At 47.7% G+C, this 26,004-nt stretch overlaps 1 protein-coding gene across 4 annotated transcripts in view; it reads right to left on the reverse strand.

Annotated features, from left to right (window-relative positions):
• cacna1c (calcium channel, voltage-dependent, L type, alpha 1C subunit) overlaps positions 1-26,004 on the reverse strand; it is a 1,225,933-nt gene that overhangs the window by 11,506 nt on the left and 1,188,423 nt on the right. For all 4 annotated transcript variants that reach the window (XM_038780480.1, XM_038780479.1, XM_038780478.1 and 1 more), the window contains 3 exons: positions 16,617-16,736; positions 9,932-10,050; positions 548-669 (listed from right to left, as the gene is read on the reverse strand). In XM_038780480.1, coding sequence (XP_038636408.1) covers positions 548-669; positions 9,932-10,050; positions 16,617-16,736 — 361 coding nt within the window. The remainder of the gene's footprint in view (positions 1-547; positions 670-9,931; positions 10,051-16,616; positions 16,737-26,004) is intronic.

Here is a 26,004-nt window from a genome sequence, read left to right on the forward strand (position 1 = left end):
CATCTCCGCATGAATTCTGGCAACTCAGCTCCTAATCATGAAAATCAATTGGGTTTCTCACCGATGTCATTGAATGGGTAAAGACTTCACTCACTGCTCACCTGATGCACGAATAAAGCAATGCATGTAATATATTGTTAAATAAAATTCATTAGAAAAAGGTTTGCTTACTTTCATCTCAATCTTTTGAATCTCTATTAAAATGATCTATTGGACATTGATAAATAAAAGGGAATACACAAAAGCACAGCCACTCTAATAGATAAAAGGTATGTTTCTGGGTTATTTAAAATTACACTACAGGAGCAAAATGTTTTCATACAATTGGTGGCAATAAAAAAAAATAATTTCAAAGCAACACTAACCAACATACATTTGGTGGCAATATAAAAAAAGTAATTTCAGAGCAATAGTGCTAAATAAAACCGATTCCTTCCACACAAGCATACTGGGGCACGTGGAAGACAAATTAATCTTTTCTGTGAGCCAATTAGTTTAAACCTAGAGTACTGCACAGAAGTTGTAAAAATGTTTAACGTTTTGTTACCTGATGCTGAATTAAATGCAATGGGAGTGCTGTCCTCTGAGAGAGTGGAGTTGTGCAAGGAACTTCCAAGCCCTGATTCTTCTGTCTCTTTAGGCACTCCAGGTGAAATGATGACCTTCTCCCTTCAGGAAGCAAGGTACATTAATAAGGCTATATGAACAATTGTTACTGGTTACTGATGCATTACTAAACCTAACGAGGACTATCTTTTGATAAAATCAGAATTCACCATCAATAGACATTTTTCACTTCAAATTCAATGTTTCATTTTCGCTTATCTAATTCTTACACCCCTTCTCTCGTGTCTCCAAAACAGTGTATATTATATAATTATATAATTTTATAGGATTTCCATAGGTGGATGGTTTGTCATGCTCAGTAAAGATATGTCTCACCCATTTAAACGTGGACTGCACTCAGTATAAATGTTTCTGGAGCTGTCTTTTATCTGAAAATGAACACTAAAAGGACTGTTAAGGTGGCTGTCAAGCTTCACCTTCACCTCGTTGATCGCCTGAAGGCGGATCCTGTTCGGGTGGAGATTGTCATGATATGTACGCACACACACACATAATGATATACAGACAAGCAGCTAATGGACACAGAGAACAGGACATGACCAATAAGCAGGCAGGACACTCAGGGGTGGGATCTGACCATAAAAGACAAAGGCACTTACACTCCGCCTCTTTCCACTGATGAACATCTAGAGAGTCAGTCAAGGGTGTTGTTACAATCTCACACCTCCACCACGTGGCTAAGAGCTAGTCTAGTTCAGTCAGACAGAGTAACCACATTTAAGTTCGCAGAGAGTCGAACTCACAGAGAACTGTGCTAACTGTGCTATTAGTTCAATAAACCTGATTGAACTAACTTCAAGGTCTGGATTATCTTTCTGATCTGAGCTGCATCCAGTTGCAGCATGGTCATTAAATCACACTCAGGGACTCCATTAAGGAGGACCTCATGTCAGCCATGAGATCAGCCATAGAAATCACGTTGGCCCTCTTCAAAGAGATGCTGGAAAGAACAGAGCGAGACTGGAGGCCCAGGAGACCACTGTGCAGGAACTGGAGAAAGCAGGCTCTGACCAGAGCGATTGTAGCGCCTCGCTCAAGGTAGAAATTGCAAGGTTGGTAGCAACCTAGGGAGCGCTCAAGGGGAAGGTCAGAAGAACAGATCCCGCCACCAGAACCTAAGGATTATCGGGCTACCCGAGGGCAGAAACCAAACGGAGTAATGAAATGAAATGAAATGAATCAAATGAAATGCAAATCGCTTATTGTCACAAGTAGGCTTCAAATGAAGTTCAAATGAAAAGCTCCTATTCCGGTGTCTGTTCGGGGAGGCTGGTACGGGAATTGAACCGCGCTGCTGGCCTGCCTTGGTCTGCTTTCAACGACAGCGATTTAGCTCTGCGCTAAACCAGCCCCTGAGGGAGAAGTACATCGTGCAGGTGCTCGGAAAGCTGGTCAGAGGGGGGAAGGCTTCACCAAACACCCAGAAATAGATGGAGCCCACATGTCGCTCCGGCAAAGGCCTGGAGCAGGAGAACTAAGAGCGAATTCTGAACTGGATGAGAAGCATGCGGTCCCGTAGATGGGAGGGACATACTGTATCTATCAGGACATTGGGGCCGACGTAGCTGAATTCAATGGGGCTAAAGCGGTTTTATTTAAAAACAAGGTGCAGTTTGGAATGCTGTACCCGGCAAGACTCTGGATAACATACGGCATTATTTTAACACACCAGAGGACGAAGACGAGTTCATCCAGATAAACAGGTTGGGAAGAAAGCAATAGTGAACATATAAGGATTACTAACACTGTTTCTTAATTCTCTGGACGGAACACTTGCAGGGCTGGGGGGGGGGGGGGGGGGGGGGGGCAAGGGTGGTAACCACACTGGCATGCATGTTGGTGACGGGAGCGAGGAGGGGAAAGTGGTGGGAGGAGACATGGCGCAGCAAGGAGGGAAGGGAGCATCTGACAGACGGGGCAGGTAGAATGCTGGTTACAACAGGTCGCACATGAAAGCAGCCAGAGCAAAGGGTAACTCTGCACGCAGGGCTGATCCCGCAGCAGGGGTAGGGCGGAGTGGGGGGGGGGGGGGGGGGGGGGGGCAGAGATGGGGGTGAGGACAGAAAAAAAACCCCTGCTCAGAATAGTCACCATGAACTTTAGGGGACTCAACAACCCAGTGAAAAGACCCAGAGTCTTTGCGCATCTAAAGAGCCTGAGAGCTGACATAGTCTTCCTCCAGGAGAAACACCTGAGGGAGAAGGGTCAACTGAGGTAAAGCAAGAGTTGGATAAGACAGTCCTACCAAGCATGCTTTGGTACGAGATCCAGAGGTGGGTGGCCATACTGTTTCGTAAAAGTACGACTGTACAGCGGCAAATAGGGTCACGAACCTGGGGGTAGGAGACATTATTTAATGGTCAGCGGTATCCTGGAAGAGGTACCGGTAGTGCTTGTGAAAATATATGCCCCTAACTGGGATAGCGCAGACTTCATCAAAAAGACCATGGCAGAAGTGCTAGACCTAGACTCTCACCAACTCATTATGGGAGGAGACTTCAATTGTTTACAAGACACAAGGACGGACCAATGCATCCCCAAATCAGGGAAAGAAATCCAGTCCTAAATCAGGGCTGAACACCTTTATGGGGCAGATTGGGAAGGGGGGGGGGGGGGGGCGAGAGGGGGGAGGAGAGGGGGTGGACCCGTGGAGGTTCAACCATCCAAGGGAGAAGGAGTTCTCTTTCTCCCAAGTTAACTAAGTATACTCCCGCATCGACTTCTTTGTAGTGGGTAAATCAGTTTTTCCAGGGGTGGTCAGGGCAAAATGCTCCGTAATAATAATCTCCGACCACACACCGCACTATGTGGATGTGAGGTTGGAAATGGGCCAGGCCCAGTGCTCCCCACAGCCTCCTCATCGACAAGGCATTCTGCAAGAGAATGGCACAAGCCATTGACAGGCACCTATCCTGCAACCAGAATGGTGAGATCTCATCCTCCACATTCTGTGGGGCACTGAAGTCGGCGATAAGGGGATGAAATAATAGCTGCCAAGGCACTCAGAGACAGGGCAGCTAGGCAACAGCTGACCAATTCCATATTAGAGGTGGATTGGCGACACTCCATGGCCCCAACCATGGAACTACTGGGGGAGAGAAAAAATCCTACAACTAGAATTTGACCTGCTCTCCGCCGGGAAAGCAGTGCACCAACCCTGCCAGACACGGGAGACCTTTTATGAATATGGAGACAAGGCCAGCCGCCTACTGGCTCACCAGCTGAGAAAGCAGAAAGCCACAAGGGAGATAGCACAAGAATGGTAAACTAGTCACAGCATCAGATAACTCAACAAGACATTTGTGACCATTTATCAGGACCAGTCCACCTCTGATCCCCTAGAAGGGGGACTCGAACATGAGCCAGTTTCTTGGTGAGCTGGACATACAAGCTGTTGGGGAGGAAAGATAGCAGGCAGTGACTGAAAGCACCACTAAAACTGTGGGAAGTCATGGACAGCATTAAGTCCATGCAGTCGGGGAAAGCACCAGGTCCAAACTGATTCAGGTGGACTTCTATAAAAAAATTTGAGGAAGCAGTGACCCTGCACATGCGGGAGATGTTCAGTGACTTGCTATCGAGAGGGACCCTGCTGCTCACCTGGTACAGGCCTTGATATCGCTGACCCCTAAAAAAGACATAGACCCGACAAAATGCGGGTCATACAGAACCATGTCACTCCGAAACACTGATGCCAAAATATTGGCGAAGGCCCTGGCGAGGTGACTGGAGGGCTGCGTGCCAGAGGTAGTCGCGGACGATCAGACGGGCTTTGTCAAGGGCAGACTACTAATGGTGAACATCAGACGTGAACATAATTACGACCCCACCCAGAGAGGAGAGACCAGAAGTGATTATCTCCCTAGAGGCAGAGAAGGCATTTGACAGAGTCGAATGGAAGTACCTCATGGAGGTACTGTTTGGGTTAGGGTTCACCTCTTGGGTGAAACTACAGTAAAGTTCTCCCTTGGCGAGCATATGGACAAACACCACCAGCTCTGAATACATCCGGCTGCACAGAGGCAGGAAGCAGGGATGCCGATTATCGCTGCTGCTATTTTCCCTGGTAATTGAGCCGCTGGCCATCATTCTCAGATCAGTGAAGGTGTGGTGAGGCATCCAGAGAGGAGACAGGGAGCACAGAGTCTCACTCTTTGCGGATGACCTGTTCATCTACGTCTCAAACCCTCTAGCCAGCATGGGAGAAATAATGGAACTCCAAAGGCAGTTCAGAGCCATTTCAACCTGAGCAAGAGTGAAATGAGCTTGCAGGAGGGGTGTGTGTGTGTGTGTGTGCGTGTGTGTGTGGGTGGGTGGGTGGGGAGTGGGGGGAAGAACCCTTGGATCCGCAAGAGCGTCCTACAGAGAAGAAGGAATTTGGGGGCTTGGCATGCCCGAACGTCCTATTTTTCCACTGGAGAGCTACCGCAGATAAAGAGTACGGGGATGGATCAAAGAGCCAGGAGCGGAATGGTTAAGAATGGAGAACTCCTGGACAGGGCATCCCTCCGAGCACCGGCCATGGCCCCATTCCCATTCTCCCCAGCCACATATTCAAGAAGTCCAGTGGTGGTGATGTTATGGGCCAGAGTTCAGAGAACCCCAAAGTGTATCATGGAGTTCACCTGACCCACAACTTTTAATAGATTGTGGTATGGGGAGCACACGGCCCACTCTACAGGTGTGGTATAGCAGAAATGGAAAAGTATTTTTTATAGCCAAACAATGTTTATTCTATGAACTCAAGTTAATCTTTTTAAACATACAGTGAACATCTTAGCAACCATCAATTCAAATACAACCCCCAAAGACTACAACACTAAGTAATCCTTTAAGCTTTCCTTTTAACATCCCTACAACTTAAAAACAAAACATTTAACAGAGCACATCAGGTTAAAGTCACTACTGAAAGCATTTATAATTCTGAATTCACCAAATGATCAAGAGATAGTCTTTTGATGGCAGAGAGAACAGCAGTACACCTGCTTGGTCTGGCTTCAGCTCCAACACTGAAAACGAAACTAAAACACACCCTGCAGCAAACAGCCTAACTCCACCCACTCTCTGACATCACTGCAGTTCTAAACACCCATTTCTTAAAGGTACTCTCACTACAGATACTTATATACACACCCATTTATAAACACCCATTTCTTAAAGGCACTCTCACATGACAGTGACCACACTGAGAAAGTGAAATCAACTCAGGCACCACTTCAGTCTGGTCACAATGTTCACCATGGCCCTCATTTGCAAGAACCATAGATTTGCCCTGTGACAATAGGTGCTTCCTTTAAAAGGTGGAGACAGGATGAAGGAGGACTGATGGTAGGAGACCTAAATGTAGACAGCAGAGTTGTGACCCTAGGAGAACTCCAGCTCCCAAAAAGGAATGAGTTCTGATATATACAAATAAGGAACTTTGTCCGCAATGATATAGCAACATTCCCCCAGCTACTAGGACGCGCCCCACTGGACAGACTTCTAACCTCGGGCGAGCTAGGAGATGGTAGCTGCGCTGACATGTACGGATGTCTACTGGAGGAGGTATGCTCATTGCTGGACGAGAAGTGAGAGAAGTGGTAGTAAGAGCTCGGCATGGAGATAGAGGGAGAATCTGTATCCAAGCACTGCATAGGGTGAACTCCAACTCTCATACGCAGGACTGAGCCTAACACAACCAAATTTAGTGCATGACCAGAACACGGATGAGCGGGTTCTTCCCGGAGGTAGAGGCCAAATGTGAACAGTGCCAGGGAGACCCGGCAACTACACCTACATGTTCTGGTCCTGTCCCAGACTTGTTAGGTACTTTTTTGAGGCCATATCTAAGGTTGTGAGGATGGAGCCATGCCCACTAGTGGCAGTATTCTGGGTATCGGAGTAGTCTTTATAGGGAGAGGGACACCGTAGCCTTTGCCTGATTGTCCACCAGATACTCCTGCTTGGTTGGAGATTAGCGGCACTACCCAAGGCGTGGACTGGCTGTCCGACTTAGTGGGCGGAATACCTTAAATTGGACATAATAAAATTCTTCATTCGAGGATTGGTGGCTTCCACAATCCATGGAAGAAATTCACCAGTCTGTTCCAGACCAGCAACCAATAAGAGTGAAAACAGTGGGTGAGATTATCCGACCCGCACCAGAAAACTGATGCAGTATGCCCCACCAGCAGTGGGATTCTCCATCCCCCCAGTCAGCCAATGGTGTTTCCCATTGTGGGCAGCCCCATGCCATTGGGAAATCCCTGGCGTGAGTGCGCTGCCAGTGCAACGGAGAATCCCGTCCACTGCCTTTACCAGACCCCCAATAACCATTTTTTTCTGGAGACAAGCAAATTTTGAACAATCAACTATTCTTTTGTCTGCAGCTTGTAACAATGCACTATTCTCTAAAATTATGTTCTTTTTTGTGTGTGCGTGCATGAGTGATGTAACATTTAGACTTTTGGGATGAATAAACTGCCCATTTCATTTAAACCCATAATAGCTTGCTGCTCTTATTTAAATTGATAACACATTCTAGGGGCTGAGAAACACACAGATCTTCCTCTCCAAAGCCACACTGATTATGGACAGTAGGGGAAAGGGTACAAGAGTTTCATTTCTCTACCAGGTCTGTCTATAACAGGATCTACAGATGCTAGAAACCTTCTTGTATCTCTTGTAAACGATGATTCTTCATGAGTGACCTTACTTTATGGGAATTAGGATTGCACCTATGAAATTTTTTCCTATTCTCAGCCGACATCCATACATATAAGTGTATCACAGACTTGGCTAATCACATCAGCTAACTCACACTGCAGTATGGCAGGTGTTTCCGGGAGATGGGGTTGGTCCTTGGGACTCTAGATCGCTGGTATTCCTTTCTCAGCCTCCTTTTCCGGGTCTCTACTTGCCATCGGGTGACCTCTCAGAATTGTGCCCCTTCAAGCTAAAGGTTTCTCTAAGTAGGGCACTTCTGAGCAAGGGCCTCTCAGGCATTGATGCCTACGTTGAATTTCTTGAGGTAAGCCTTCAGAGTGTCTTTGAAGTGCTTTATTGTCTTCTTCTTGTTTGGGAGCTTTCCTTCAGCTGGACAAAGAAGATTTGCTTCGGCAATCTGGACTGACATCCTGAACAGAGGAGTTGGTATCGGAAGATCATGGCCTCAATGCTGGTTCTCTTCGTTCCTTCAAGGATGCTGATGGTAGTATCCCTGTCGTCCCAGTTGATGTGGTGAATCTGTCAGACACAGCAATGCTGGTACCTCTCCAGAGCCTTGATGTGGTATTGTGCGAAGCAAATAATGGCATGATGGGAAAACTAGTCAAGTTTTCTTGGTACAATTAAATTTAAACTGACTTCGCATAACCTAAGGCACAAATACAGGCAGCCAAGGTCAACTTGACCCGAGAACTGGCTGACTCTAAACTCAGATAAAGCTCGTTCGTCATAAGACCAGAGCAGTCTAAATACATACGATAAGCTAAAAACTTGTCTCTTTCGGTACCATAAACAAGTTTGCTCCATTTCTTAAACATGCACCAAAATACAAGATAATGATATGAGACCCCGCGTCCTCTAAAGGTCAGCAAGGTGACGCCATTGTAATGATTATTAATTATGTTTTACTTTTGATCAAATTCCTGACCAAGCTGTATTCATGTTATCTTGATCCTATAATGTATAAAAATCGTCTTATTCTTTTGTGATATGGCAGACTTGGAAGGGAACCAGCAGTTTGTACTTGACTGCCTTCCGACTTCAAGTCTCAGCCATACTGCTAGCAGTTGTAGTTCGTAAATAAAGCTTAGTTTTGCTTACTTAACGAACCTTGTTTGAATCTTTCTATCACAGTCCAGAAGCGGGGAAAATATTGACTACAACATTGAGGTGGTGCCTGTGCATAGTCCTAGTTGCTGAACCATATAGAAGAATTTGGAGGACGACTGCCTTGTACACGAAGATTTTGTGTCAGCTCGAATGTTCGATTGTCAAATACTCTCGTCCTTAGGCATCTGACGGAGGCACTCGCGGATTGGATACGATGTTGGATCTCTGCATCAATGTCAGCCTTAGAGGAGAGGTGGTTCCATAGGTAGGGGAAATGTTCCATGTTTCTTCAGGAGAGACCGGATCTTGCCTGAGGGCGAGGTTGATTCTCTTCTGAGAGAGTGGAGATGAAGATGTCATCTGCATTCTGAAGTTCCACCAGTGATGTCAAGGTTGTTTTCTTTTTGGATTTCAACTGTTTGAGGTTGAAATGTTTTCCATCCACCTTGTTGACGATGAAAATGAAATGAAATGAAAATTGATTACTGTGAAAAGCCCCTAGTCGCCACAATCTGGCGCCTGTTCGGGAGGCTGGCACGGGAATTGAACTGTGCTGCTGGCCTGCTTTAGTCTGCTTTAAAAGCCAGCTATTTAGCCCAGTGTGCTAAACCAGCCCCATCCCAGATGTCCATTCCACTGGGAAGCTTGATCTTAACAAGGTGAAGGATGGTGGTGATGAAGGTGGAGAAATGGGTGCGGGTGATGACACATCCCTTCTGGACTCCAGTGTTGACCTTGAAGGTTACAGTCTTATTCCATTGCTGAGGACTGTCGGCCGACATCTTGTCATGGAGGAGCTGAAGGATGTTGATGAAGTTCTCTGGATAGCCGGCCTTTGACAGTGTCTTCCATAGTACTTTCCGATTGACTGAATCAAAAGCCTTGATCAGAGTGGTTGATAGTGTTCCTGGCAATTCTCTTGAAGTTGGCGAGCAGTGAAAATCATATCCGCGGTTCCACGGTTTGGTTGGAAGCCACACTGGCTTTCTGGAAGGATTTGTTCAGGGACTGGGAGAAGATGGTTAGTGAGGATCTTTCCTGTCTTGGGAGGCTCGTGATATTCTCGGTAGTTCCCACGGTGCGCTTTGTCTCCTTTCTGAAGATGGTGACAATGACGGCGTCCCAGAGGTCAGCAGGAATTTCTTCCCTGTCCTAGATTTTCAGGAACATCCTTTGGAGATGACGGGTGATCTATTCTTCTCGAAGTTTGAAAATTTCCACTGGAGTCCCGTCTACTTCTGCAGCTTTTCCATTCACTGGCTTGGCTAATCACAATATCTAACTCAACAGGTCTTGATTTGATGTGATATGCTTTAACCATGTTGTTAAAGAATCAATCTAAAGTTTGTCTACAGAAGATTTTGATGATGACATTTACAATGTGCTGTCACAGCACCTTAAGATTTTATTTTGTGACTTTCATCCAGCAATTATGGTTAATGTCCGCACCAGTTACAAATTAAAGTTCATGTTTTTTTAAAGTTACCTAATGATGTTGCTGAAAGAAATCCTTTTGAAGGAGACTGCTTCTTTTTATCACTTTCCTCACAGTAATCCACTGTTGGAGTGAGCTGTTTGTCATCATCATGCTCTTGATAGAAATTCCTGCAAGGAGCAGGAGAAAAGAGACAAACACACAATTAAATTCGAAAAAAAAGAACATACATAGTTTTGATGTTAATGTGAACAATTATCAAGAAAATCAAAAAATATAAGTATCGATGATGGTGACCCAATGTTGGTTCCATAGAGATAAAACATATTGTTTAGTCAAACCTGAATTTAAAAAATCAAAGAGCCAAATCTCTAGAAAAATTGCCATTCCATTCTGCAGCTCAATAACACCAGGAAGCCTTTTCTCAGTTGCTCTCTTAGCTTCACCTACTTACCAAAAGAATTCTGAAAGTAAATTATTTCCACTGCAAGAGAAACAAGGGCCGGGATTCTCCCCTACCCGGCGGGGCAGGGGGGTCCCGGTGGACGGAGTGGCGTGAACCACTCTGGCGTCGGGCCTCCCCAAAGGTGCGGAATTCTCCGCACATTTAGGGGCTAGGCCCGCGCCGGAGTGGCTCCCGCTCCGTCGGCCGGCGCGAACGGCCTTTGGCGCCCCGTCAGCCGGGGCCGAAAGGCCGTCGCCGGCCGGCGGAGGTCTGCGCATGCGCGGTGCGTCAGCGGCTGCTGATGTCATACCCGCGAATGCGCAGCAGAGGGGGTCTCTTCCACGGAAGAAAAAGAGTGCCCCCACGGCACAGGCCCGCCCGCCGATCGGTGGGCCCCGATCGCGGGCCAGGCCACCGTGGGGGCATCCCGCGGGGCCAGATCGCCCCGCGCCCCCCCGGGACCCGCCCGCACCGCCAATCCCGCCGGCACCAGATGTGCTTCGATTCCCGCCAGCGGGAACGGCCTGTCAATGGCGGGACTTCGGCCCATCGCAGGCTGGAGAATCGCCACGGGGGTCCCGCCGACCGGCGCGGCGCGATTCCTGCCCCCGCTGATTCCCGGGTGGCAGAGAATTCGGGCCACGGCGGGGGCGGGATTCATGCCGGCCCCGGGCGATTCTCCAACCCGCCGTGAGTCGGAGAATTCCGCCCAAGTTCTGGGAAATAGATATTCGCTAACATAGCTAAGATGCTTATGCATGGAATGGATAGTCTCAATTAGGTATTGTACTTGACTAACATTAGTGATGGGAGCCAACATACATACTGCATCAATTAATCTTTAAAGTCTCTGCTTATATTGAAAATTCATAGCTAATAAAAATCCGGGCATTCTGAAATAAAAAACAATATTTAATTACCTCATAGATTTAAGTATTTCCTTGTTATAACAATTCCTATATCATTCGAGAAAATGTGCACTCAGGACAAATAGTCTAATTATTTGTCATGATACTCCCGATGGATAGTCTCATTATTTGCTATGATACTCCTGATGGTAGTTCCCTAAACCATTTTGAAGTGGGACATTCAGAATGAAGAGTGTCTTGGATTGTTGAGGAATTTGACTGCTTATGGTGCCTATTCGATGGCATACTGTGGAATTCAAATACTTAGAATAGGAACACTCTTTGTTGGTAGTTTTGGTTTCTAAGGGGAAAATACACTTGACCTTGATAAAATCATCGCAGTTAAACTTTAAATATTTTTCATAATCAGGCAAATTTTAAATCAGGCGTCATTCCAATTCAGAAGCATTTCTCTCAGAAAAGTCCATGGTTTTAAAGTCAAAAAGGTCTGTGAGAAATTGAGATAAATATTGAAAACCAAAGTGGTGAAGATCAGGAATAAATATATTTATATAGGATAAATAATAAATATTGTGAGAAACAGCAAATTTGGTGACAATACCCTTTGTCCTTTAATCCAAGTCAATAATATAGGATGTGATTCAGTGACCACGTAGGTGAATCGTACGCAAGCCCCAAATCTAGCTGACTCGCTGTGCCAAGCGGGGCGAGATCCAGTTCTGAAAATTTAAATGAGCCTAATGATTCATTCAAATAACCAGGTTTCAGATTCATTTGGCGCCCACTACTCAACAGCCGCGCCTGGGAGACCTCAACAGGGCGCCATTTAGTACTGGTCCACATAAATGTGGACAAGGCATATCAGCACCTGGGATGCTTTCCTAGCCATTGGAGATCTTGGGTGGTCGGGAACAGGGCAGGGTGGCACTATAGCACTCTCCATGGCACCTGGGTACTGCAAGCCTGGCACTGCCCAGGCACCCTGCAGTGTCTGCAAGGGGGGGGGGGGCGGAGGGGGGGGGGGGTTCAGGGGTCTTCTCAAGGTTGGGGAATGATGAAGGGGTGGCCTGAAAAGGGAGGGGGGGGGGGAGGGGAGAGAAAATTGGGGTGTCTGGACACAATGTCGTCCCGATCGGAAAGGAGCCTTTTCTGTTGGCAAGTGAGGCCCCGGAGAAAATCACCCCAAGGCCAAAAAAAGACTGGATGTTTCTCGGAGTTGCAGCAGCCAAGAGACATCCCTCTGAACGTGGATTTGGTGATGGGAGCGGAAAATCTCACTAAAGGTCCAAATCGAGTTACATCTGCGGGAAGTCTTGTGATTGTTCTCGGCCCTGCCAGTGGATCCCCTTGTTTACCGTCGGGAACTCCATATAATACATTTGTATGACATTATCAGGCTCTGATCATTCTTCCCCCATTAGATAATCCATTCCACCTTGGAATACGGGCACACCAGAGTGAATTACAACTGATCTCCCACGTCATGCACTCGACAGACAGATCCGCCGGAGGAGCTCAGTGAGTGCATCGCTCAGGGGAGAAGAGGGTCATGATTGAGCAATACTCAGGCACTTTCCACTGGCACTGCCAACAACATCATCCAAGGCATTCACTCACTGAGGTAGGTGTGTTGTACAGTCCTGCTTTACCATAGTGGACAAAAGGACAAAGGACCCAGATGGTTCAGCTAGGTCATCAAGGGGAATCTCCTCCAGGAAAGGTGGGAGGTCCTATATTCTTGGGTTGGATCTGGAAGTCCTTGTACCTGACCGGGCGTGACTGGGAGGTGGTTAACAGGGAGGTCAGCACCCGTGGCAACAGAAAAACACATCCCTGCTTTGCAGGAAAAGAATGAATGACCTGATGGTGTCTACCTCACTCCAAACACATACTCTCATAACGGCATCAGGTTAGAGTCTACAGGAATGCCGCACAATACCAGCAGGTGGGACATCAGCTTGCATTTCTGGTAGTCAGTTTAAGATCACCATCTCATGTAAGATCCTTCACAAATGGTATTTTAATCCCTTACTGGGGAGGGCTAAGCACACACAGCAGGAATGCATACTTCTGAAATGCTCTTTCATTTATAGTGCTCACAGTCAATCCATCTGTCTTTGTGCAGGAAGATCTCCCGCAACGGAAAGGAGAGAGCGAAGACCAGAAAAAGATTACCTGAGCTGAGGACATTTTCCTCCCAGAGACAGAAAGCAGGAAACTACAGGCCAGTTAGCTCAACATCTGCCATGTTGAAATTTTTGGAATCTATTGTTGGTAAGGTTATCACGGGGCACTTGAAAATCTCAGTGCAATCAGGTAGTGTCAACATAGATTTGTAAAAGGAAAATCATGTTTCACAAATTTATTGGAGTTCCTTTAGGAAGAAGTAAGCAATAAGAATAAAAAGGTAAGCTGTGAATGTGCTGTACTTAGATTTCCAGAAGGCATTTGACACGGTGCAACCTCAAAGGCTATAATGCAAAATAAATAGCTCATAGTGTAGGGGGTGACATATCAGCATGGATAAAGGATTGGTTAGCCATCAGGAAACAGAGTGGATAATTTTTGGGGTGGCAAGGTGTGACGGGAGGAATGCCACAGGGATCTGTGCTCGGGCCTCAAGTATTTACAATCTATATCAATGATTTGGATGAAGGGACTGAATATATGTTGCTAAAGTCCTTTTCTTTGGTGAACACTGATGCAAAGTACTCATTTAGTACCTCCCCCATTTCCTCAGGCTCAACAAGTAGATTTCCCCCACTGTCCTTAGGTGGTCCAATGCTTTCCCCGGCCACTCTTGCTTTTTACATATGAATAAAAAGGTTTGCGATTCACTTTAATCCTACTTGCCAAGGACTTTTCATGACTCCTCCTAGCCCTCCTAATTTCCCGCTTAATTACCTTCCTACTTTCCTCATATTTCTCAAGGGTCTTGACTGCCCCCACCCTTCTAGACCATACAAAAGCCTCCTTTTTCTATTTGAAGCCTGTCCCGACAGAGCAACTCCCTCTTTCCCAGGTGGTCACATGAACTGAAGTCCATTCCTCACACACCAATCTCTGAGCCATGTGTTCAACTCTTAGGATCTTATTTACCCTATGACAATTTGCTCGTGGCTCAAGTAGACATCCAGAGATGATTAACTTTATGATTCAGTTTTGTTATTTAGCCCCCAAATCATACTCACGTAACAGAACCTCTTTCTTAGTCCTATCTATGCCATCCGTATCTACATGGACCAGAATAACTGGCTCTTTCCTTTCGCACTCCAAGTTCTTTTCCAGCCCTGGGAAGATGTCCTTAGCCCATGTACCAAGCAAGTAACACTGCCTTCGGGACTCATGCTTTCAGCTGCACAGAACGTCATCTATTCCCCTATTACTACATTTCTTTTTACACCTCCCATTTGAATGTCCCCCTGTATCACACTGCTGTAGCCAGTTTGCTCATCCTTCCAGGGTGCAGGAATGTCAAACTTATTGGAAATGGGAATAGCTGAGTTTCCTCCAGTACTACCTTCTGGATCCCCATGCCTGTCCCACTCACAGTCTCCTGTCCTGACCACAAACCAATCTGAAGTACTTAACCAAGGGGTGCAACTGCCTCCTGGAACAAAGTGTCCAGGTAACTATCTCCCTCCCTGATGCATAGAAGTGTCTAAAACTTGGGCTCCAGTGTGTGAACCACTCTGTACACCTGTATTAGGGGATGTAAGGTAGGACCTGTACTACAGGTTCGCCGGTAGCCCGTCGGCTGGCTCCGCCCACAAGGAGCTGTATAAATATGCGTGTCCTCCATTGATCTGCCATTTCGCCAGCTGCAGCAGGAGGCCACGCATCTGACTGCAATAAAGCCACAGTTGTACCCAACCTGAGTCTTTGTGCAATTGATCATGCATCAATTTATTGCAGAAACCTGATGCATAGAAGTGCCTAAAACTTGGACTCCAGCTCATCAACTCTGAGCTAAAGCTCCTCGAGCTGCAGATGTGGCTGCCAGTGTCCCCCAATTATTATATGGTACAGTGCAACATCACCTGCCCTCTCATCTCTATTTCATTTTATTTAAATAATTAATGTTTCAAGTTTTGAAATATCACTCAATGATTATTTGCAGTCAGTTTAAGAACATAAGAGCTAGGAACAGGATTGGGCCATCTGGCCCCTCGAGCTTGCTCCGCCATTCAATAAAATCATGGCTGATTGTTTTATGGACTCAGCTCCACTTATTCGCCCGCTCACCATAACCCTTAATTCCTGTTCAAAAATCTATCTTTGCCTTAAAAAACATTTAACGAGGGCAGCACGGTGGCTTAGTGGTTAGCACAGCTGCCTCATGGCGCTGAGGTCCCAGGTTCGATCCCGGCTCTGGGTCACTGTCCGTGTGGAGTTTGCACATTCTCCCCGTGTCTGCGTGGGTTTCGCCCCCACAACTCAAAAATGTGCAGAGTAGGTGGATTGGCCACACTAAATTGCCCCTTAATTAGAAAAAAATAATTGGGTACTCTAAATTTATAAAAAAAAAACATTTAACGGGTCGCCTCAACTGCTTCACTGGACAGGGAATTCCACAGATTCACAATCCTTTGGGTGAAGAAGTTCCTCCTCAACTCAGTCCTCAATCTGCTCCCCCTTATTTAGAGGCTATGCCCCCCAGTTCTAGTTTCACCTGCTAGTGGAAACAATCTCCCTACTTCTATCTTATCTATTCCCTTCATAATTTTATATGATGTGGAGATGCCGGCGTTGGACTGGGATGAGCACAGTAAGAAGTTTTACAACACCAGGTTAAAGTCCAACAGGTTTGTTTCAAATACTAGCTTTCAGAGCACTGCTCCTTCCTCAGTGCACCTGTACAGTGCCAAGTACTCACTCCACACCTCCTCCTCAAAATTGGGTCACTGCTCCTCCCACCTGGCTTTCACCACTTTTACTGAAACTTGCTCTTGCCCAAGATCCATCCATATATACTGGACGTGCTGCCCTCTTCTCCAATAAAGTGGACGGTGACGCTACCCTTACCCTCCCCAGGTCCTGCTTTTTCCTTCAACTCCTACAAATTCCTACAAATAGGGCCCATCTTAAAATGCTGACAGAGTGGCTGCCACATTTTCAAAGTGGAGCGGACCATCGGATTCGAAGAATATTTTGCTCAGGCAAAAGGCAGCGATGCCATCACCAGTGCCTCCAAGCTAGACCCGTTGCACGACCCCAACTCCATCCACACCCAAGTAACATCCTAGTCCCCATACCACCTCAACATCTTCTCTGCATTAGCTGCCCAATAATAAAACATCACATTTGGCGGCACGCACGCCCTCCTCCCCGCTATACATCCCTCTGTAGGACCACACACTCCGATCTGAGGCATTTTCCCCACCCATTATAAGCAGTAAATGTACTAGAAAGAAGTACTCACAGTCGTATACTTTCTTCACTGCAGCAATTAGGATCTTCCTCAAAGTTCTCATCATAAATCTCATCAGGAGATGCTTCCTCTCGCTGAATGATTGGCAAACGGCTATCTTCAGAGTCTGAGCTGAAAATATAAGAGCACAGCAGGGTTTTTGCACCTCATGCAAATCTGATAAGCAAAGTATATCCTTGGGAAGAGGTAATGAGCATAATTAAATGACTGAACATTATTCACTTCAATAGCCAATTACTGTATAATAACCCTTACTGCTGTAAAATTGCTCACGAATTCCTAGTGACAAAAACAGAAAATACTGGAAATACACAGCAGAGAAAAGATAGTAGAATCCATCATCTGAATCTGTTCTAAGTGCTCCCAGCATTTTCTGTTTTTGTTTCATATTTCCAGCTTTTAAAAAATGTGTACTGTTAATGGCAAGCAGTATTGAAAGAAAGAAACCTGTGTCAAATAAATCTCAAAAACATTTGACTAAAGAACTTAACAAGTAATTATTGATTCCCCTGATTACAAGGGAATCATTTTAATATTTGTGATTTCAAGGCACAGATTTTTGGACTATAAAATAAAAAAAAGGAACCTTTATAGTTGATGGAACCATCAATTCACCAGACACGTGTTTCCGATATGAATCTAGGCTTTAATCGACTTACTTCAGAGCTAGCCTGTTACCCGTTGATGAATTCTTAGTGAACTCAGGCTGACTCTGGACAAGGGTATTTATACAGCTGCACTAGGGGGAGGAGTCATGGGCGGAGCCAAGGGTGGAGCCCAGTACAATCCCTGAGTGCTCCCAGCGCTACTCCCCCTAGTGGTAGGATGGCGCTACTGCGCTTACAAAGACAGTGTGAATTAACATATATACATCTATATATTACATTCACTACAATAGTTAAATTTTGAAGTATTTGAAGTCAAATGTTTCATGATCCGAATTATGACATAATTGGTGGAATCGGACTCCCAGTGGCAGCCATGGAGAGGTCGCACATTTGGCACCTCCTGCTCGAGGTGTTTTTTTGCACCTTTTCCCTGGTTGCCGGGTGGATGTTTGGAGAAAAAAGGTGCAGAGGTGGTGGAGGAACGTCATACTTCGCTGGTAAGATTAGTGGATGGATCCGTGGACCAGAGGTGGGTCCAGAAGGAAGGAGCTGCAAGAACAATAAACTCTTTCTGCGACACAGGAAAAGCTGGTGAAGAGTAAGGGGTCGGCTCTACCAGCCCAATGATCGATGGAGCAGTTGGTGGACTACCTGAACGAAACGTTCAGTGAACAGAGGAGGGAGGCTCAGGAGGACCTGACGAAGATGGTACACCCGCTAAAAGCGATGATCGACCATGTGAAGCTGAGGCTGGAGACCAAGAGCCAGGTGCTCCAGAAGGGCAAGGAGGCAGAGGGGGAACACGAGAAGCAGCTTACCTCGCTGGCAGCCAAAATTGGGATATTGAGGGAGACGCAGAAGCGGCTCAAGGAGAAAGTGGAGGATCTGGAGAACTGCTCCCGAAAGCAGAATTTGAGAATAACGGGGATGGCAGAGGGAATCGAGTGTGTAGCCAAGATGTTGGAGCAGTTCATGGGGGAGGGGCCTTCAACCAGCCCCTGGAAGTCGATCGGACGATTAGGGTGCTGAAGAAGAAGCTGCAGGTGAACAAGCCGCTGAGGGCGATGGTGGTGAGGCTACACCGGTTTTTGGATGAAGAGAAGATCTTGCGCCAGGCAGACGAGGAGATGTACCTGGGAAGGTAACGAGCTCCGGTATCTCAGGACCTGGGCGTGTAACTGGCAAAGCGGAGAGCTGGATTCAACCGGGTAAAGTCTGCCCTCTTTAAGAAGTGGGCGAAGGTCAGGATGCTGTACCTGGCCCATCTTTGGGGGGAGGGGGGAAATCAGTGGGGGGGGGTAGGTTGTTTAGCGCCATGGGCGGGGGCTCCCAGGCTAACTGGGTGAGCTAGTTCACGGGAGCGCAATAGGGGGTGAACAGGTTGTTAGAGCTGTAGAGGGGAATGGGATTGTTGTTTTGTTTAGGGGAGGGAGGGGATTGCTTACGGGGATGGGGAGATTGATGTGCAATAAGGAGGGCGTTGGTGACGATGGACATCCGAGGGCGGCCCTGGAGGGTTGTGGGACGTCAGCCAGGGGCTGGCCCAAGAAGGATTATGGTTGATCGGCAGGGGAGGCGGTGGTGGTGGTTGGGGGGGGGGGGGGGGGGGGGGGGGCAAGGTGCCCCTGACCAGGCTAGTCACATGGAACGTGAGAGGGCTGGTCAAGCGGTCACGTGTGTCCTCACACCTGAGGTCCTTGAAGGTGGATGTGTAATTTCTACAGGAAATGCATTTGAAGATTGGCGGCCAGACTAGGTTGAGGAAGGGGTGGGGAGGACGGGTTTTTCACTCAGGGTTGAATATGAATATGCGAGGAGCGGTGGTGCCGATAAATAAGTGGGTAGCGTTTAAAATGGGGAATATAGTAGCAGACCCAGGGAGAAGGTTCGTGATGGTGAGCGGTAAATTGAAGGGGATGATAGTGGTCCTGTTGAACGTATATGCCCCAAATTGGGATAATGTCAAATTCATGAGACGGGTGTTGGGGAAGATCCCAGATCTGGACTCGCACCGGTTGATTATGGGGGTGGGATTTTAATACGGTTATCGAGTTGAGATTGGATTGGTCGATTCCGCAATCAGGAAGGGTATCGGGGGTGGCGAAGGAGCTAAAGGGGTTCATGGAGCGCATGGGGCGGAGAGGGGGGGGGGGTGGATCCTTGGAGGCTGAGGGCGAAGGAATTTTCGTACTTTTCACATGTGCACAGGGTATACTCACGGATCGATTATCATGTGGTGGATAAGGCTCTGCTGGCGTGCGTAGTCGACTCGGGATATTCGGTGATTGTGGTCTCTGGCCACGTGCTGCACTGGGTGGACTAGCAAGTGGATCGGAGGGGTGCCCAGTGCCCGCATTAGAGATTAGATGTAGGGTTGCTAGCAGATGAGGGGGAGATTAGACATGGGGTTGCTATCAGATGAGGGGGAGATTATACATGGGGTTGCTAGCAGACGAGGAGGAGATTAGACATGGGGTTGCTAGCAGATGAGGGGGAGATTAGACATAGGGTTGCTAGCAGATGAGGGGGAGATTAGACATCGGGTTGCTAGCAGACGAGGAGGAGATTAGACATGGGGTTGCTAGCAGATGAGGGGGAGATTAGACATGGGGTTGCTAGCAGATGAGGAGGATATTAGACGTGGGATTGCTAGAAGACGCGGAGGTGTGCGAGCGGGTGAGGGCCGTCATTCAGGGGGATGTGGAGCTGAATGACGCGGGTGAGGTTTTGGCCACCACGCTATGGGAAGGGCTTAAGGCAGTGGTCAGGGGGGAGTTTATATCAATCCGGGCACATAGGGATAGGGAGGAGCGGGCAGAGATGGCTAGGCTGGTGGAGGAGATCCTGCGGGTCGATAGGAGATATTTGGAGGCCCCGGGGGCAGGTTTGTTGAAGGAGCAGCAGAAGCTCCAGATGTAGTTTGGGGTGGTGTCCACAGGGAAGAAAGTGGGGCAGTTACGGAGGGCCAGAGGGGCAGTGTATGAATATGGGGAGAAGGCGAGCAGGGTGCTGGCCTACCAACTTAGGAAGCAGGAGGCGGCGATGGAGATCGGAAAGGTGAAGGATGGAAGGGGAAGGGCGGTCTTGGACCCGGTGGGGTTAATGGGACGTTTGAGGAATTCCATAAGAGGCTATATGAATCGGAGCCCCCAGTGGGGGGAGAGGGATTGCAGCGATTTCTGGATGGGTTGGAGTTTCCCAAAGTGGAGGAAGATCTGGTAGAGGGGCTGGGGGCACCCATTGGACTGTTGGAGGTGATGGAGAGCATGGGGACAATGTAGACAAGGAAGTCCTGGCCTCGGATGGGTTCCTGGTGGAATTTTATAAAAGGTTTTCGGCGGATCCAGGGCCCCTGCTGGTAAGGGTGGACAATCAGGTGAGGGAGAAGGGAGATCCTCCTACATTATCGCAGGCTTCTGTATCCTTAATTTTGAAGAAGGGCAAGGACCTGGAGCACTGCGGGTCTTACTGCCCGATATTACTGCTAAATGTGGATGCCAAGCTGTTGGCAAAGATCTTGGCCTTGCGAATTGAGGGCTGATAGGAGAGGACCAGACGGGGTTTGGAAAGGGGAGGCATCTGTCTGTGAATGTTAGGCGCTTGTTGAATGCGATTATGATGCCCCTTGAATGTGGTCAAGGAGAAGGGCTTTGATCGGGTAGAATGGGACTATCTGTGGGAAGTACTGGAACAGTTCGGGTTGGGCAGAGGTTTGTGGATCTGGTCCGGTTGATATATAGGAAGCTGATATCAAGTGTCATGATGAATTAGGTGAGTTTGGGGTATTTTTGATTGCATCGTGGGACAAGGCAGGGATGCCCACCCTTCCCGTTGCTTTTTGCCTTGGTGACAGAGCGCTTAGAGCGTCAAGGAGTTGGAAAGGGATAGTGCGGAGTGGTGGTGGGGGGGGGGGGGGGGGGGGGGGGGGGAGTAGAGCGTAGAGTTTCGCTATATGCGGACGATCTGTTGGTTTACATTTCAGACCCGTCGAGAGGCATTGGGCGGATCATGAGCATTTTAGAGGAATTTATAAGTTAAACATGGGGAAGAGGCAGGTCTCCCCGATCAAAGCAGAGAGAGACTGGGCAAGCTACAGTTTTAGTGGTGGGGACAAACTTTAGATACTTGTGCATCCAGATGGCGCAGAGATGGTAACAATTCCGCAAATTGAGCTGGTAGAGCAGATGAAGGGGGATTTTAAGAGATGGATCGTGCTCCCGCTGTCGCTGGCGGGGCGGAGCAAACTGTGAAAATGATGGTGCTTCCGAGGTTTTTATTTGTTTTTCAGAACCTTTTGATTTTTATCACAAAAGCCTTTTTTAGTAAAATTAATGCCCTGATTTTGGGGTTTGTGTGGGCGGGGAAATTCCCACGGGTAAAGAAAGTGCTGCTGGAACGGGGACATGGGGGGTGGGGCAAGCCTTGCCAAATTTAATAAACTATTACTGGGAAGTGAATATAACCCCGATTAGAAAGTGAGTAGTGGGGGCAGTGCGGGAATAGATGGAGGCAGCCGCTAGCAAGTACACTAGCTTAGGGGCATTGTTGCTGGCGCCTCTGCCATTCTAACTGGCCAGGTGCTCCACGATCTTGGTGGTGGTGGCATCCTGAGAGTGCAGCAGCACTTGAGTTTGGAGGGTGCGTTGGTCTGGCACCTATTTCTGGGAATCATAGATTTACACGGGGTGTGTTGGACGCAGGTGTCTAGGGGTGGCGGCGGGCGGGGATCGACCGGTTTGGGGACCAATTTGTGGGATGCAGCTTCTCGAGCCTAGAGGAATTGGAAGAGTAGTATGAGCTGCCCAGCGGGAATGGGTTCCGGTAATTACAGATTCGGGATTATGTTAGGAAGCAGGTGCCACCCCCGGCGCTGCAGGACAAGCTGGTGTAAAAAACAGAAGTTGGCGAGGGTAGGGTGTCGGAGAATTGTAAGGAATCAATGGACTGGGGGGGGGGATAAGCCCCGATAGAAGAAGTTAAACGGAAGTGGGAGGAAGAGCTAGGGAGGGAGATAAAGGCTCTGTAATGGGAGGAGGCTCTGAGGAGAGTGAATACATCCTCTTTGTGTGCTAGGCTCAGCCTTATTCAATTCAAATTGGTTCATAGGATGAATATGATGGCAGCCAGAATGAGCAGGTTCTTTGAGGGGGTGGAAGATAGGTGCAGGTGGTGCACGGGAAGGCCTGTGAACCATGTCCACATGTTTTGGGCTTGTCCAAAGCTGAAGGGGTTCTGGTGGGGGTTCGCTTATGTTATGTCCAAGGTACTGAAGGTGACGGTCACCCCGAGTCTGGAAGTGGCGATTTTCGGAGTGTCGGAAGACCAGGGTGTCCAGGGGATGAGAAAGGCTGATGTTTTGGCCTTTGCCTTCCTGGTAGCCCGGAGAGAAAGAAATTTTGTTGGCGTGGAGGGACTCGGGGGCGCCGAAGCCTGGGGTGTGGGTGAGCGATCTCATAGAATTCCTGAGGCTGGGAAAAAAATCAAGTTTGCCTTGAGAGGGTCTGTGGGGGGGGGGGGGGGGGGGGGGGGGTTTGCCCAGAGATGTAGGCTGTTTATTGCCTTCTTTAAGGATAGTTAAGATATCAGCAGTGATGGAGGGGTTACAGGAGGTAGAAACGCTGGAGGCAGGGTGGGTGGAGGGGAACGGCAGGGAGGGTGGGGTAGTGGGGTTTTATTTATTTGTTATGAGATTTCTTGTTTGTTCTCTTTTTGGAATTGGTTGTGTTTTATATATATATATATTTATATAGAAGTTATTTAATAAAAATATTTTAAAAAATGTTGGGAAGGAGTCTGTCCCTTTGAAAAAAGGCTGCATTTGCTGCCAACCCCTTGCATGTGCAGTTGTAGTGGTTACTCCATGATGTCATTTGTAGCGATGAAGCAGGCAATTGCTAGCCAAAAAATAAATGAAAATAAATTACAATATATCTTTGGTGAGGAATCTAGGGCACGATTCAGCTGCCACATTGTGTCCAACTTGGTGTTGGGACAAGGCCATTGAATCTCACAAAATTTGTGACATTCGAAATATCTTGTGAGATCCAACATAATCTCGTGAGATGTCGCGATCTGGATCTCGTCCTCACTGGGCATGACCTAAATCAGCATATTTAAAGAGGCGTACTACGTACTACGCATAATTTAATTATATGTTCGGCAGCTTCTCCCGGCATCTGGGACTAAATGGCCGTGCCTGCGAGATCTCACTAGGGCGCTGTTTAATACTGGTTCACACAAAGGTGGACCAGCATAACGGCACCAGGGGGATCTCCCAGGCCAGCAGAGATTCCCGGGTGGCCAGGGACAGGGCAGGGTATTCTCCTGGCATTCTCCTGTTACCTCAGCACCTAGGTGCCCAGGTAGCATTGCCAGAGAGCCAGGCTAGCAGTGCCAAGGTGCCTGGGTTACAGGTTGGTAATACCAGGGATCGGGCCGGGGGGGGGGGGTCCCAGGCGCATCCCCAAAGTTGGGAGAAGGGGTGTAGAAAACGGTGGGGGGATCCTGAAAGTGTGGCGGAGGGAAAGATCAGGGCAGCCCTCCAAAAAGGCACCCTCCTCGCCAGGAAATCACTCTAAGTTCAGCTTTGGCAGAGAGAATTTCCCCGAGGACAAAAAACCCAGCAATTAGGTAAATTGCGCCCCTTAGCTTTCAGACCTGGACAAGGCTCAGTGCTCTGAACCATCAATCCAAGGCTCAGTGTCTGAACCATCAATCCAAGGCTCAGCGCTCTGAACCATCAATCCAAGGCTCAGTGCTCTGAACCATCAATCCAAGGCTCAGTGCTCTGAACCATCAATCCAAGGCTCAGTGTCTGAACCATCAATCCAAGGCTCAGTGTCTGAACCATCAATTCAAGGCTCAGTGTCTGAACCATCAATCCAAGGCTCAGTGTCTGAACCATCAATCCAAGGCTCAGTGCTCTGAACCATCAATCTAAGGCTCAGTGTCTGAACCATCAATCCAAGGCTCAGTGTCTGAACCATAAATCCAAGGCTGTGTCTGAACCATCAATCCAAGGCTCAGTGCTCTGAACCATCAATCCAAGGCTCAGTGCTCTGAACCATCAATCCAAGGCTCAGTGTCTGAACCATCAATCCAAGGTTCAGTGTCTGAACCATCAATCCAAGGCTCAGTGCTCTGAACCATCAATCCAAGGCTCAGTGTCTGAACCATCAATCCAAGGTTCAGTGTCTGAACCATCAATCCAAGGCTCAGTGTCTGAACCATCAATCCAAAGCTCAGTGTCTGAACCATCAATCCAAGGCTCAGTGTCTGAACCATCAATCCAAGGCTCAGTGCTCTGAACCATCAATCCAAGGCTCAGTGTCTGAACCATCAATCCAAGGCTCAGTGTCTGAACCATCAATCCAAGGCTCAGTGTCTGAACCATCAATCCAAGGCTCAGTGTCTGAACCATCAATCCAAGGCTCAGTGTCTGAACCATCAATCCAAGGCTCAGTGCTCTGAACCATCAATCCAAGGCTCAGTGTCTGAACCATCAATCTAAGGCTCAGTGTCTGAACCATCAATCTAAGGCTCAGTGCTCTGAACCATCAATCCAAGCTTTGACACAAATGCTGCAAAACCTGTTCATTCTGTCCGGCATTTTCATTTATCGATTATTCTTTCTGTATTTCACCCTTTTCCTTGTTTCATTATTGGAAAATTATGGCAGACATCTGGAGAGCTGACATAAACTAATAAAAAATCTGTAGTACAAGATGTGCAATATTATGGGATGTTTTACAGACTTGACTAGCACTATTCTATATTTACAGAGATCCGTTTATATTCAGATTTTTAAAATCTGTATGACTGTATGTCTCCATTCATTTCATTGATCATGCCACAATTTACAATGGCATTTTATAATTTAATAATAGCTCTTGATACAACCCTAGTTTGGAAGGACGAAATCCATTATTGGACAAATGTGCATGTGTATTGATGGCCATTTTTATGATGATCTTACATTGGCAGGAGATTCTCCATTTGGGAGACTATGAGCGGGATTTTCCTGTTTTAGAGACTAAGGGCAGGATTCCCCGCTTTCCGACGGCAATATCGAATTCGGCGATCGGGTGGATTATCCATTTTGACACCGAAATAAGGGCACCGCCTGTTTTTGGATGCTCCGCCCTTCCAAAACGGCTACATCGGTGAGTATGACACACGCTATTGGGACCGCCTCAGGATGTCACCTGAAGGCTCTCCCTCGATGCTCCCCCCCCCGATGGGCTGGCTTCCCGACGTCCTGGATCACTTGTGCTCTGAGTTTTTGTCAACTGCGCGTGGCGGCTGCGGACTGTGTCTAGCGCGGACGGTGCCATGTTTTACGATGAGACTGTTGCAGGTGTGATGAATGTATTATGACAGCCATTCACCACTGTATTGCATTGTTGATGCACTATCAATTACGACGAGACGAGAGTAGCGAGTAATCGAGGCTTTATTACGCAGAGATGTGGAGCCTCCCACAGCTGCTGCCGAAATGGCTGCAGCTCTGCGAGCCCACACATTTATACTCCGCCTACTGGGTGGAGCCAGCAGGCAGGGATCTACCCCCATACCTGTAGTACAGGAGCCTTACCATATTACACCTCATATGTGATATATATACAACAGTGGTGACTACCACATTCACCCCCTGTTAAAAAAGAGTCCAGCGGGGGTGGTGGAAGACTATTTACATGCATAGGTTAACATTTTCGGAAAAGTTCACAAATTATGACGATCGGGTGCCTTGATGCTCCGTTGTGAGTGCCGAA

This window comes from Scyliorhinus canicula, chromosome 20 (assembly GCF_902713615.1).
Source record: "Scyliorhinus canicula chromosome 20, sScyCan1.1, whole genome shotgun sequence".
Classification (NCBI taxonomy): Eukaryota; Metazoa; Chordata; class Chondrichthyes; order Carcharhiniformes; family Scyliorhinidae; genus Scyliorhinus; species Scyliorhinus canicula.